Source organism: Schistocerca gregaria, chromosome 7 (assembly GCF_023897955.1).
Source record: "Schistocerca gregaria isolate iqSchGreg1 chromosome 7, iqSchGreg1.2, whole genome shotgun sequence".
NCBI classification, from domain to species: domain Eukaryota; kingdom Metazoa; phylum Arthropoda; class Insecta; order Orthoptera; family Acrididae; genus Schistocerca; species Schistocerca gregaria.
In genome coordinates this window covers 131,310,859-131,325,336 of record NC_064926.1, presented here as the reverse complement: position 1 = coordinate 131,325,336, position 14,478 = coordinate 131,310,859, and the positions used below count along the sequence as shown (strand labels likewise).

Sequence of the window (14,478 nt, the reverse complement as noted above, 5' to 3'; positions counted from 1 at the left end):
TGATCGTGTGTCAATTATCAAAGTTCAGGCTCTCACACATAATCAACTTTGCTCTCCAAAATTCCAGGACATGGTCAGATTTGCTTGGAGATATGCAGGATTTGACAGTCTACACATGGAAAAATTTGAAAACTTTAAAAACATATGTTTTGACAGAGCACAGGGAAAACTGTGCGACTGTGAAACTGTTGCCCTAAATCGGGCAAGGTAGAAGTATCTTTTCACCCACTCACCAAGTGTACATGTTAGGTGGGTCGACAACATATTCCTGTCATGTGACGGACATGCCGTCACCAGTGTCATATAGAATATATCAGACGTGTTTTCCTGTGGAGGTATTGGTTGACCTATGACCTTGCGATCAAATGTTTTCAGTTCTCATTGGAGAGGCACGTCCTTTCGTCTACTAATCACACGGTTTTGTGGTGCGGTCACAAAACACAGACACTAAACTTATTACGGTGAACAGAGACATCTATGAACGAATGGACAGATCATAACTTTGCAAAAATAAAAAAGTAAACTTTGCAATCAAGGGAAGATTTGAATCAAGGACTTCTCGTTCTGCAGCTGCTCACACTAACCACAGGACCACGGCGCTCTTGAGTTCACCTTCTCCTTGATGTTGCCTATCTTGCGCATGGACTACTCAGTTTGTATATTTTGCTTATTTTTGTCATAGTTCCACACAACTTCTTCCTGTTTTCTTGATTAATCTGTGTTCAGTTTTTCCAAGACCTATCCAACTGCGCCAACTTATTACTAAGTCTGCGGGGGGCGCAATGGGGACGTTCCCTTGTTAGAAGCCTCTATTCACCTTAGAGAACTAAAATTAATGTTTCCTTTCTTTAGTTTTTCCAGTAGTGGTTTTTTCTCCCCAACATACCTAACTCTCAAACACACTTTGAATATAATTATATCTTCCATAGTAGTATTTTTTAATAAACCAACGGAACATCAACTCTACAGCCACTGTCGAAGCTGCTAAAAATGTTGATTTTGCACCACCAAAAGTGACTGGTCAAAGTTTTGATTATGATTCTCTTGAGCTCAGTTACCTACACTTCCTAGTCACTGACAGAAATGAGAAGTTGAATCAACAAGAAATGAGAAAAATCACTGTAGAAGACAGGAAGTAGGATGATGGGAATCGTGAAACAAGATCCGAGGGTCATTATTTCTGAACCAAGGACCACCAACTGTTTCTTCCATCATAAGTGGGTCATCTGCTCATCTTTTTTCTTCACACACCTCATCTGCTAATTGTCATGCTAGCTTCTCTCCCAGCAGATCCTCCTTTTCTGCCAATCCTACATCCACTGAGCTCTTGCTATGAACAGAGGAAATAATTCCACTACTGAAAGTTCAAATAAAACCAACATTCAAAGTGGTAATCATCAAAGGGATTACCTTCGACCCATTATAAGGCAATCTGGGAGGCAGAATCTGCTGAAAAGAAGGCATTGGATGAGGAGAAGAAAAAGAAAGCCCTTATTAGACACAGTAAAAAGATGGTGAAATTTTCTTCTGTTATGCAGCTGATGTAAAAGATAGTAAGTAATAAGAAAAGGAGAATTCATAGTTGTATAAAAGTCCACAGAAAAACTAGAACTTCATTTTACTCTTGCCTGTTCACAGTAGTTCATTGTTTTAGTCATGGCTATGGGGTGAAAACTATCAAAATCAATTTATAAACACTCTGGAAGATTTACCAACACTATCAGCTTTTCAGAACATATTTTTGGCTTACAAGTTTGCTGAAAGTATCGTTAAAATTTAAGTGTGGATGGTAACCTGTGTTTTTTCTCCTTTCTGCATTTCTATTGAATTATATTAAAATTTATTAGTTTCCAAATGCCTCTTTTCTGATCATTTCCAATGCTCAATGGGAGTAATTTATATTTTATTTCATTGTCCTTACCAGCTATGTCAGTATCCAAAGCTAGGTCCAGTAACCTTTGGTAGCCAAGTAGTTTTTAATTTATAAGGCTGTAATAAATAAAAGGTTGTTATTAACTACTATATAAATATGTTAATGTGATATTTTTACAAAATAGAAAGTTAATAATTTGTGTTTCCATGTATTTATTTCTAATCGTTACACACTATGTACTCTTGTCTCACACCAACATACTGTTTGCATACTATTTTCCTATGCTGTGGGCTAAGTTACTCTTTAGGTAAACTTTTATTACTCCTCTAATAATAAGTGCATGACAATGAAACTTTTACACAATATTATCAAGCTGTCAAACTAAGTGCTGCATGTATAACTGATACACACTGTCCAGTCACATTAATGTGTCCACCTGTAAAAGCCTGTCTGATCGCTGTAAGACCTGCAGGAAGAGCGTCACTGAGGTTCAGGGTGATATTGACAGGGATGTGGAGCCATGTAAACTCCAGTGCTGCAGCCAATGTGCTCATTTTCTCAGTTGACGGTCAATGGCATGAACAACCCAACTGAGGCGGTCCCACAGACTCTTACCTGGGTTTAAATCTGGGGAGTTTGGGGCCTAAGGGAGTACGATAAACTCATGCTGGTGCTCTTCAAAGGAAGCATGTACAATGTAACCTCTGTGACACATTGCACTGTCGTGCTGGTGATGCCAGTGTGCCAAGAAAAAACAAATTTCATATAGGTGTTCACATGATCCCTAGGGAGAGGCACATAATCGTGCTGATCCACTGGGCCTTCTAGAGTGATGAAGTCACCCAGAGAGTGTACGAATGTTTTCCCCAGACTTCTCTCCTCTAGTGTGGACCCTTCTGACAATTGTTAAACAACGTCGGTCAACTGTCCAATGGAGCATAAAACTTGAATCTTCTGAAAAGGCCGCGTATTGCCACTCAGTGGCTGTCAAGTTGTGGTACTGGCACACGAATCCCAGCTTTCGTAGCCAACGAACGGCAGTCAACATGGGTCTTCTGCTGCAAAGGCCAATACACAGCAAAGCTCGCTGAATGCTTATTGAAGAGACACTGTTGACAGCCCTTTAGTTCATTAGGGCTGTCAGTTGCTCAACAGTTGCATGACAATTTGCCCATACTCATCACAGCCGTCACTCTGTTTCCGCATTAAAGCAATGACTGCATTGTTTCCTGTGTTCCCCTCAACACAATTTTATATAGCCACCACTGCTAGTGCTGCCACCTGCTGTCTGTGGGTGACTGACAATGAACATAGGTGGTGGACACAGTAACATGACTGGACTGCGTAATAGTGCTTCAAGGTTTTTTTTTTTTTTTTTTTTAAATATTTAGTGAAACTAAAACTGCGTATTTTTACCCCCATCTGTCCTATGTCTTGTGGGCACCTGTTTAGGCAGATGCGAGTTGATCCTCCCAGTACATCAGTTGTCGAGTATCACTGAATTTGAAATTAATGTAGTTCTGTCATTTGCACAATGAATCAGCATTCTTAACACTTCCAACATACAATTTTACAGTTTCAACATACGCACTGTCACTAGATACAAAGTGTCACTATATCCATTCACCATGTACAGGTATGAACCTCGATATCTTCAGCTTGCAGCTCTGGCATGTGTGTGCGCATCTCATCCACACAGTCTCCATGGATTTATTGTCAGCCCTTCGCAGTCTCTGAAAGGAGAAATACTAAGCTAGTACATTGGTTTGTACAACTTCTACAACACAAATCAGCACTCTTTATACTGAACAGTGCGAAATAGTGAATATGGTGATAATGTTGGATTTACGAGTTCCTTATAAGTAACACACTGTGCAATTGTAAGCTCTAGTGCAATTGTAAGCTCTAGTGCAATTGTAAGCTCTAGTGCAATTGTAAGCTCTAGTGCCTACGACACACAGCCACAAACTCTGGCCCTACCGACGACCCCTGCGCACATAGGTGCCTTCTTTGGCACTTTCCAATGTCTGAAAAGTGACTTACTACTCTGTACAGTAGAATTGCAATTATCCGATGTCTAGCTGTCTGTCACCAATTATCTGGATCACTTTGAAGAAAAAGAAATTTTTACTGTATGGCTAAAATCTTTTGATTTTGGTAATAGTTAACACAATATATAGTACACTGTATCTTTCTTTATTGTTCTAAAATAATTCTATAGTAAATGTATTATTTAAAATCTTTCTTCCAGTGAATAATGAATACAGTATGAACATTGGTATATGCTGCATACACACAATGGTGTGTTTGTGGTGCCACTCATTCAGTGCGGCCTAAATCAGTCTGTGTCGGGACCTTAACATACCTACTGATTTGTTACCATATGTTACATCTTTTGTTTTGTTCTGTGTGTGCATTTTAATTTACTGTACAGCATGTGTCTTCTAAAAGTAAATGCATTGTTTTATCATTGGCAGACAAAATAAATGTCCTTGAACAATTAGACAGAGGCATGAGTGCAAAGCACTTGGCTGAGAAGTTTAGCTTGGGAACACACAGTTTCAGACACAAAAGAAAACATGTTCTCAATTTTAAATTTTGTGTGTGTCATTGAAATAAAGACAGAAGATCATCAAGAAAAGAAATAATAATAATAATAATAATAATAATAATAATAATAATAATAATAATAATAATAATAATAATAAAAAGTGGGAGGACAAAGGGACTGAAGAGGCCATATTCAAGTGGTTTTTGCAGCAGCAAGCATTGGGAAACTCCCTTTCAGGTCTGACTGACTGCAAAATCACAAAATTTCAGACAAGAATATCAACAGTGTGTGTTCATTTAAAGCTGGCTGAAGAATTTCAAGGCAAGGCATAGTGTTCAGGAGTTGAATTTAAGTAGTGAAAAACTCTCAGCAGACCAAAACGAGTAGAAAATTATATTGAAAAATTGAAACTGAATACAGAATCTTAAGGCACTGAATTTTCATACACTGCAGATTAGATAGGTCTTGTTTGCAAAGCTTTGCCTGAGACAACTTCAGCTTCTAAGGGGAAAGTAGTGCTCCTGGCAATAAGGTTAGTGGAAACCATGTTACCATGCTGAACTGTGGTAACTCTATGGGAAACCACAAAATACTACTCTGTTGCTAAGAATATCTTTAACAAGAATCAACCAAAGGCCTGGATTACTGCTACTTTGTTTTACAAATGGTACAAAACTTAGTTCTGGACAATGCATCCACTATTGATCCACCCCACAGAAAGCCACCTTGATATAGAAGACAGAGCCTTCAAAATACTCTTCCTGCCACCAAACATAACATTGCTGCAGCAATAGCCCAACTGGTTATCGTAACTATCAAGAACATTATACAAAACAACAGCTGAGGAAGCTTTTGATACAAGATGGAAATGCAGAAGGCACTGAGGCGCATCACCAAAAACTGCTTTTTTTCCCCCATATTTGCCAAAGTCATAACCATAGAACACTTATGCATAAAAAGGAGTTAAAAGTGACCGCATGCCCAATCAATGGAAGGAAACAGACCTAAGAACAAGGACATCATATCAGAGAAAGGTCCAAAAAATAAACTAGAGAGACAATGGAGGTCCTGAACTGAAGATTAATTGTCCTTTACCCTATTGCTACGACAGATACAAAGCAAAATGTGGTTGACACCCTCACGTAATTTGCTAAAACAGCCATTAACTCAATGGCAGACAGACAGTAGAATGTAAAAAGTTAACAAAGGGCATACAGTCAGGAAATGGCAGATCATCAAAGGTTGATTACAATGAGCATATAATGGTGGGGGATCACCACTAACAAATGGCAATGGCTAAAATGACGGTACCCAATAAGCAATCTATCTAAAATGATTGCCTCACAGCGAGAGGGCCAAGAGGAGGTTGGCCAATCTGTTTAATTCTCCAGAGCTTGCTTACATGCAGAGAGGATCAGTGGTGATGCCAAAATGACATCAGAGGCTGACAGGCGGCAACACAGATACCCTTGGAAGGAATGGAAGAGCTAGCAGGCCAAATTAGGACGACTGTAGCCTTAGCAGTAGTCGGCAGCCTCATTTCCTGTCAGACCGATGTGAACAGAAATCCACATAAATATCATAGCAGTTTCCTCAAGAGTGAGCAAGAGGAAGCCTTCTTGGATCCACTGCACTAAGGGATGTCTGTGAACAGCACACAAAGATTCTGAAGGGCTCTACGAGAATTGGAGCACATGACCCAATTAAAAAACCTTTTGTTGCTGGATGTACTGAGCAGCCTGATAGAGGGCAAAGAGGTCTGCACTAAATACTGAGCAGAGTTCCAGTAGCAGATACCGAAAATGGGTGGTGTGAATGACAAAGGCACACCTGACACCACGATCAGTCCAAGAGGCATCAGTGTACACGAAGGTACTGTAGCTCAATTACGTGCGAAGTTGAGAAACTTACAGTGATACAATGAATATGGAATAGTTTCCTTAGGAAGCGAATAAAGTCCAAGATGAACATGGACTGGCACATGAAGACATGATCGTGAAGGGTTAACAGCAATTGGGAACATGGCAGGTAGTGTGAAGTTAAGCCAGAACAGTAGCCGAAAGTGATTCTGGGAGGTAACAGACAAAATGGATGCATTCCATACTGGTGGTCAAGGGAGTCATCACAGGAGGTGGCATAGGATGAGTGGCTGGGCATGGCATACGAAAAGGTGTCTGATTAGGCCAAACCATCACTTAGCTTGAAAACTCAGTCTTTCAAAAATTCCTGAAGGAAATGGGGCAGGTGACCTCAGAAACCCCATGTGTATAGAGTACGAAAGATACCAGTTGTTCTACAGGTGGTGTAGGCTTTTTCCAAATCAAAAAGCATGTTGACATTCTGGGATTTCCGCAGGAAACCATTCGTGAAAAGGGTTGACAAAGTGACGAGGTGGTCAACTGCAGAACTGCGTGCTCAAAATTCACATTGTGCAATGGTTAGTAGATTGTGAGATTCAAGCCACCATACCAAATGACCATGAATCACATGTACCATTATCTTGCAAACACAGCTGGTGATAGAAATGGGGCAGCAAATAGAAAGAAGGTGTTTGTCCTTAACTGGCTTATGCACAAGTATGACAGTGGCTTCACGCCAGCATCTGGGAAATGCGCCCTCTGCCCGTATGCAATTGTATGTACGAAGCAGAAAGTGCTTGCCCGCAAGAGAGAGGTGCTGCAACATCTGAATGTGAACATCGTCCGGCCCTGGGGTGAGGTTCAGGATGAAGTGACAGCTTTTAGATTAGTACCTGTTCCATAAATCATGAATACGACACTTAGTAATGATGTGGAACGTGTCAGGTTAATAAAAGGTGTCTATACAAGGTATTACATTACACAAAATATTACATGACAGTAAATATTTTTAATACTTCTTTTTGGGTGGGGGTGGGGAAATTACCCACTTACTATAACCAAAAATTAATCTAATGAGTTGAAGGAGTTGCCAATCTGAAATTCTTTTAATTTCCTTTTACATGACTATCTGTCATAGTTTTGATGCTATTAGGTAAGTGACCAAAGATTTTTGTGGCAACATAATTTACCCCCTTCTGAGCCAAAGTTAGATTTAATCTTGAGTAGTGAAGATCATCCTTTCTCCTAGTGTTGTAGCCATGTACACTGCTATTACTTTCGAATTCATTCGGATTGTTAACAACAAATTTCATAAGTTAATATATTTATTGTGAGGCTACAGTGAAGATCCCTAGCTCTTTAAACAAGTGTCTGAAGGATGATCTTGGATGTGTTCCAGCAATTATTCTGATTGCATGCTTTTGTGCAATGAACACACTTTTACTTAATGATGAGTTACCCCAGAATATGATGCCATACGAGAACACGGAATGAAAATAGGAGTGGTAAGCTAATTTACTGATATGTATATCAAAAGAATTTGCAATGACCCTAATAGCATAAGTTTCAGCAGATATTCAGTAGGTTTTTTCTAGTTCAACCTCATCAATGCATACCCCTAGAAATTTTGAATATTCTACCTTAGCTACCGACTTCTGATCAAAGTCTATTTTTATTAATGGTGTCATTCCATTTACTGTGTGCAACTTTATATACTGTGTTTTGTCAAAGTTTAATGAGAGCCCATTTGCAGCGAACTACTTAATGATTTTCTAAAAAAACATCATTTACAATTTCATCAGTTAATTCTTGTCTGTTGGGTGTGATATCTTGTCTAGCACCCTCATAGTAAAGGCAACAATGTATCATTCATGATTCTGAGAGGAGAAGGGTGTATGAAATCTCTGCAAAATAGTGGCCTAAGGTGTTGGAGATAGCAGTAAGATCCAAAAGACCACAATGGTGTCACCCACTATGGTCAGGCCAGAAATTGGGGTCTGGACTTTGGTCCCAAAGAGCTGCTGGAGGTTGCCCCACAAGATGGAAGAGGCAGTGAAACTATTGAAAGAACTAGCAACTGAAATCCAGCTAGCATATCTGCTACACTCAACTATTTGTAACGAATACAGTTCGCCATTGTACGATGACAGTTCAAGATGTGAAGGGCATGACTCTCCCCATGAATCACGTTGCGGCATCCTTCAGTCCACCAAGCAATTGGGACATGGTGTGGTAAAGATGAAGTGTGATGTAGGAAACCTTCTGTGGTGATAAGGATAACCTTTTTAAGGCGTTCTACCTGGTCATTAAAACTTGGGAACTGTTGTTCAGCGAAGGTTTCCAAGGAGGAGTACAGCCTCCAGTCAGCCTAAGAATGCTGCCAATTGAGTTTATATGTAGGTGGGATAAGAGTCACTAAATGCATATCACACAGGAAAGGGTCGCTCGAGTACATGTCAGAGAGCGAACCACTTAAGATGATGGAGAAGCTGGGAAATGCTGAACAAGATGTCCAAATGGGAATATGTATGCATGGAGTCAGAAAGGAATAATGAGTTGATTAAGAAGGTCAGCCCAGAGGGCAGCCCAGAGGGCACCTCTTGCTCCGGTTCACAAAGAGCCCCAATGTGGATGGTGTGAATTAAAGTCTCTGAGCAGCAAAAAGGGGATGAAGGATTTGATCAGTAAAGTCTGCCCTAGAGAGACCAAATGACAGAGGGATGTACACAGTGCAAAGAGAAAAGGTGAAATGAGTAAGGGAAATGCGGACTGCAGTAGTGCACAGCTGAATGTTCATTGAGATGGTTTGACTACGAATGTCGTTCTGGATAAGCAGCATGACTCGCCCATGCGATGGAGTGCCACCTTTGGGAGGAAGGTCAAAGCAGATCAGAAGGAAATGCAAGAGATCAAAGCAATCACGAGGACATAATTTTGTTTCTTGGAGGCAGAAAACAAGCAGATGCTTCGATTTCAAGAGCAGCCATGATTCTTCCTTACTAGATCTAAGGCTGCAAACATTCTATTGGAGGAGAGTCATGATGGGAAAAGGGGAAGAGGGAACAAATGAAGGTTTGTCACTTCGGCAGCTGCTGAGTGTCAGCCTTCGAACACTCACTGGTACAGGGTGCAGTGGCTGGAGGATCCTGTTCCACATGATCTACAGAGACATCAGCATTTTCTCTGGACTGGCCTGTGGATTCAACGGCATAAAAACAGTTGGCAGTGTGATTGGCAAAATGGAGGCTGGCTGGGTGAGGGTATCACATGGCAGCACCATTGAAGATGATCTCCGAGTCAGGGAAGGAAAAGACCATTTGTCTTCAATTAATTTCTTTGAGCCTTTTTGGCTGACAGATGAAGACTCAGTTAATTGCCGGCTGGATGGACGCAACAAGTCTTCATGGGAGTGTTCCTCTTGTCATTTCCTGCCAGTTGTGAAGCAGGAGATTTCACTGCCGGGGCGAAGATATGGTGGCTTCCTGCACATCTGTAGAAGGAGACAGGGATTTTATGACTGCAATATGGAACTGGATGCCAGGGGTCAGTGTGGCCATGTCAATCAGGGAGTAAGGCAAAGCAGAATTGAACTGTAAGTACCTGATGGTAAAACACAGGCTTTTGAATAGCCAACGACTTTCCAGCAACAGGGTAAGGTACATTTTTACTTCACCTGAATCTCCTGGGTGGCCTGCTCATTGAGGTACATGGGTCATTCCATGTCAGTTCAACCAGGGACTCCAGCTCATAGTCTCAGATTTGACTGAAATTCAGTACACTAATTCTACCACGTGTGGAACACTCGTGTACAAGTATTAGTTTCCCCTGACAATTAGTTCCAGAATTATGACTTGTGAAAGAAGGTTGCGTGACCCGGAAATTGCAACCCGCATCTGGCAATCTATCTTCAGACCAAACTTCAGGTCTTAATAACTTTGGAACTACTCCACACAGTCCAGCGAAATTTTTATAACCCAGTAACATCTATTTAGAGAACACACTCCATGAATCAAAACACCAACAACATATTTCTGAGGGAAAATAAAACATTCCAAAATGTGATTAAAAAATGTAATACGTTAAAAGGTACATATTGTAGGTGCCCTCTATGCCAAATATAATTCACTCAAAAGAGGTATAAATTTTTTGTGGTAAGCATAATGTGGCCTAAACACACACAGAACTCATCATGCCCATATCAGTCACAAAAACTGAGTTACAAGCACACAAAAATTTGGAAAATTACCGGAAAAACATGGATTTTTGAAGTGTGGTAGCACAAAAGGCACTAGTGGTATAGAAGCCAAATTTCACACACTGCATAAGTAGACCATAATGATATATATCTCAAAATTTCAGCATGTTATTGCAAGACATTTGTGTACAATGGAAGTTGACAGATGTATTTGGTGATGTGGCCATTGTTCCACAACACAATTCTGTAAAAACATATTGTAAACTGTTCTGCCTCTTCTTATCCTCTCCCACAACTGTTTAGTCACTAAGCAACAACATATAGACAGATTAACACAACCTATCATTAATGTTTACTGCACTTTAACTGCTAAAAACCAGTTGATTGTGCTTCGAACAGATGTCCCCCGCACTTTAGCTACTGTACCCTGTACATTGAGTGGCAAATTGTACTGTCTTCCTGGCAATGTGGTAGGAACTCTAACTGTCATAAGAATATGTTCAAAACGAATCCAACACCAGTCTGCCAAACATGGCCAATGAAATGATCTTGCTGGTTCTGCCAGTGCCATGAAGTCAACAAATACATCACCTTCTGCTTCACAGCACTCAAACACATCCTAAGTACCATTTGTCATCATAAACAGCAATAACATAACAACCTGGTAGTATGTGGCTGCTTTTGCTTCTGAATCCTGAGTCAGATACACTGTGAAGACACATATTGTGCATGAACCTATGGTTATAACCGGACAGTCTGCTCATCTGCACATTGTCAGAGTCTGCTGGAGAGAAGTGATGATGGCTCCTTGTGCCTGCAACAGTTTTAACTTGTTCTAGTCTGCTTTCTAGCAACTCTTTGACTGATTTCACCTCATCTTTCGAAACATAGAATGATTGTATGCCAGATATATTTATCTGTGCCCAGGTAAATAATTGAAGAGGTGTTAGAATGTGACCTTCTGTAGGGTGCTGCAGACCAGTTCGTGATGCCATGCACTTAATGGTACCACCAATACCATCACATACATTTTTTACCATGAATTGTTGCGAAAAAATTCCATTCTGCATAAATCTGAAAATCACGGTGCATGAATAAATTTTTGAGATTTTTACAGTTTTTGTACTGACTAGCTCCCCATCAGTGAAGTATTTCGCAAAATGTATGTGATGCAGCTTGTTTTTCACATATGCCATGACAGTGCGAATGTGAGCATAAACTGCAATGGCATCTTTAATTTAACAGTCACAAAAAAGGTACAGGTTCACGACAGACACATCACCTAATTCACCTCTCAAGTAAATCGCAAATGGCTGGAGAGTTGCTTGAATGTTGTCCCAATGATATACTTGGATGGCATCTTGAACTATAAATGCATAAATTTCAGAAAATTCTAGTATTACTATAATTTCATCTTGTTTCAAATTAGCCTTACAAAATTGGAGATAAGCCGATTGTGCTGTTGCTGTGAAGCTCTGTGTGGTCAGTTTGTCCGTTTTTTACAACACATTTCAATAAAATCTTCCCCTGTACTTTGCTTTGCTGTGTTTCAAGACTTGTGTGATCCATGTGTGTCTATTGTTTATAAGAAACAAGTTCATCATCATCCATAAGGAGTTCACCATACAGTTTGTTATTCATGTGTTCTGCAAGATTTGCTTTACCAGGACACTTTTCACACCTGTGTATCATGCACTGGTAGGAACTGATGTCACACACTAGCAGCTTCATTGCACCTTTGCTGCTATAAAGGATTCTGGTCTGGATGACAAACATCAGCTTAGCATTTTGATGGGTCTCTCATACACAAACACTGTGTGTGCCCCTTGCACTTACAGGCACAACCCATTTTGGCCGAAGATTGAAAAAAGATGATAAACCTACTTTGGTGTTGGGATACTTTTCCTTGAATTATACATATAGTTCTGATATGTTGCATAGCAACAGTCTTTTTTTGCATATGTACATGTATATTTACCATTTTCACTGTTACATAGTCTTTTTTTCCAGGCATTATTCGGCTGTAGTCATTATTTTCATAAAATTTTGACACTAGCACCTTTATTTCTGAACTCAATTGCTTACCTTGAGCCTGCTGAAGATGTGGAAGCACTCCTTGGGTTGCTCTTATTTTCCTAGCTTGCTTTACCATATGTGTAGAAACAATGAATTTGTTTGCAATGCAGTCAGTAGACCAGCTGGAAGGTGCAAGGGTAAGAATAGCTACTTTTTTTCTGACATGTGGATATGGCTCATTTTTATTTCAAATCACACACAATTTTAATTTTATCCATTGTTTACCAGTGTTTCGTCCGCGACTGTTTTACTTTCGTAAAATAAAGAACAAACTGCCTTCAGTCACAAGTTGCATTTATTTATTGCACTATGCATTTCGAGCCCTGGAGGCTCATCTTCAGGTGCTTTTTAGTGATTTACTTCATGTGTTTTAGTTGTTTGCAGTTAACATTGTATACTGTCTGCTTCTGTTGTCCAGTTGGTTAAAGATGTGTATTGTGTATACCAACTGGACAACAGAAGCAGACAGTATACAATGTTAACTGCAAACAACTAAAACACATGAAGTAAATCACTAAAAAGCACCTGAAGATGAGCCTCCAGGGCTCGAAATGCATAGTGCAATAAATAAATGCAACTTGTGACTGAAGGCGGTTTGTTCTTTATTTTACGACACACAATTTTGTCCAAATCAAAGCATTTCTGGCATGATTTCTGTTCCTTTGGAGCAGATAGTTCTTCATGGGGAATTTTCTCACAATGAGCCAATCACCATCTCAGTCTTCATCTACTAAACATAGATGGAAAGAGACTAAAAGATTCAGAGACTCTGTCAGCTGCATCTGAGTCTTCTCCATTAGTGTGTCAGCTATTTTGTGTTTTAATTCCATTTGAGCTTCTTGTAGTTTTCTTCTACCATAACTGGGCCTGTCTCTTTTCCCAACTTTGTGTGTCTTTATGGGAGACAAACCAAGAGCAGTCATTTATGTATTTAATTGCTCATCCGCTGTGGTTGTAGGTGGCTGATACTCTTTGTCACTGTCATGTAAATTATCAGAATAATCTTCATTTTTTTAGCAGTGTAGCTCACCTGGAACATAACTTTTGTCCTGTTTTCATTTCTCTGAGGTTACACTTCACTGTGTTCTTATGAATCTGAAATGGATCAAAACAACTTCATTGTAGGAAAGAATACTTATCCAGAAACACTTTCATAAGATGATAAACACTGAAGTTCCCTGGAACTGTACTTCTTGTGCCCACAGGGTGTTCCCTGATCTCCATAGCAACAAATCTTGGTCCAATTCATCCAGATCATACAGTACAAAGCAAATGGCACATTTTGTTCCATATGTTGTTTTATGACATTCAGATGCTTGTGCTCTACCAATACCGCAACTTGTTTGAACAAATGCACCACTAGTACACTCTTCTGCCTCCATACTGATTTTCCACAACAGTACTGACCAGTCTGAACTAGAATCTTAAAAAACATGAGTAACCTGTAATTGTTGATTGTTTCCTTTGGTGTTCCTGCCTAACAATGACTCATTCTGTCCCAGAAAACTACCATTGTTTAACTTTCTGTTGCCTAATGGTTCTCAACAATTGCCGCAGCTTTATTTGAAACAAGCTGTCTGCATCATCACTATTACTTGCTAAATCGTGTTAAAAGAAACAACCAAATACATATCGGTCAACTTTTATTGTACACAAATGCCTTACAATAACAAGTTGAAATTTTGCCACCTATTATATTGTGGTCTACTTATGCAGTGTTTGAAATTTGGCTTGGATATCACTTGTCCCTTTTGTGCTACCACACTTCGAAAATCCATCTTTTTCCGGTAATTTTTCAAATTTTTGTATTTTTGTGTGCATGTAACTCTGTTTGTATGACTGAAATGGGCAAGAGGAGTTCTGTGTGTGTTTAGGTCACATTAAGCTTACCAAACAAAAAAAAATACCTTTTTGAGTGAATTAT

General features: G+C 39.7%; 1 protein-coding gene across 3 annotated transcripts in view; it reads right to left on the bottom strand.

Annotated features, from left to right (window-relative positions):
• Nucleotides 1-2,077: 2,077 nt before the first annotated feature.
• LOC126282033 (F-box/LRR-repeat protein 7-like) overlaps nt 2,078-14,478 on the bottom strand; it is a 241,728-nt gene continuing 229,327 nt past the window's right edge. For all 3 annotated transcript variants that reach the window (XM_049981442.1, XM_049981440.1, XM_049981443.1), the window contains one exon: nt 2,078-3,606. In XM_049981442.1, the coding sequence (XP_049837399.1) occupies nt 3,561-3,606 (46 nt within the window). In that variant the 3' untranslated portion in view covers nt 2,078-3,560. The remainder of the gene's footprint in view (nt 3,607-14,478) is intronic.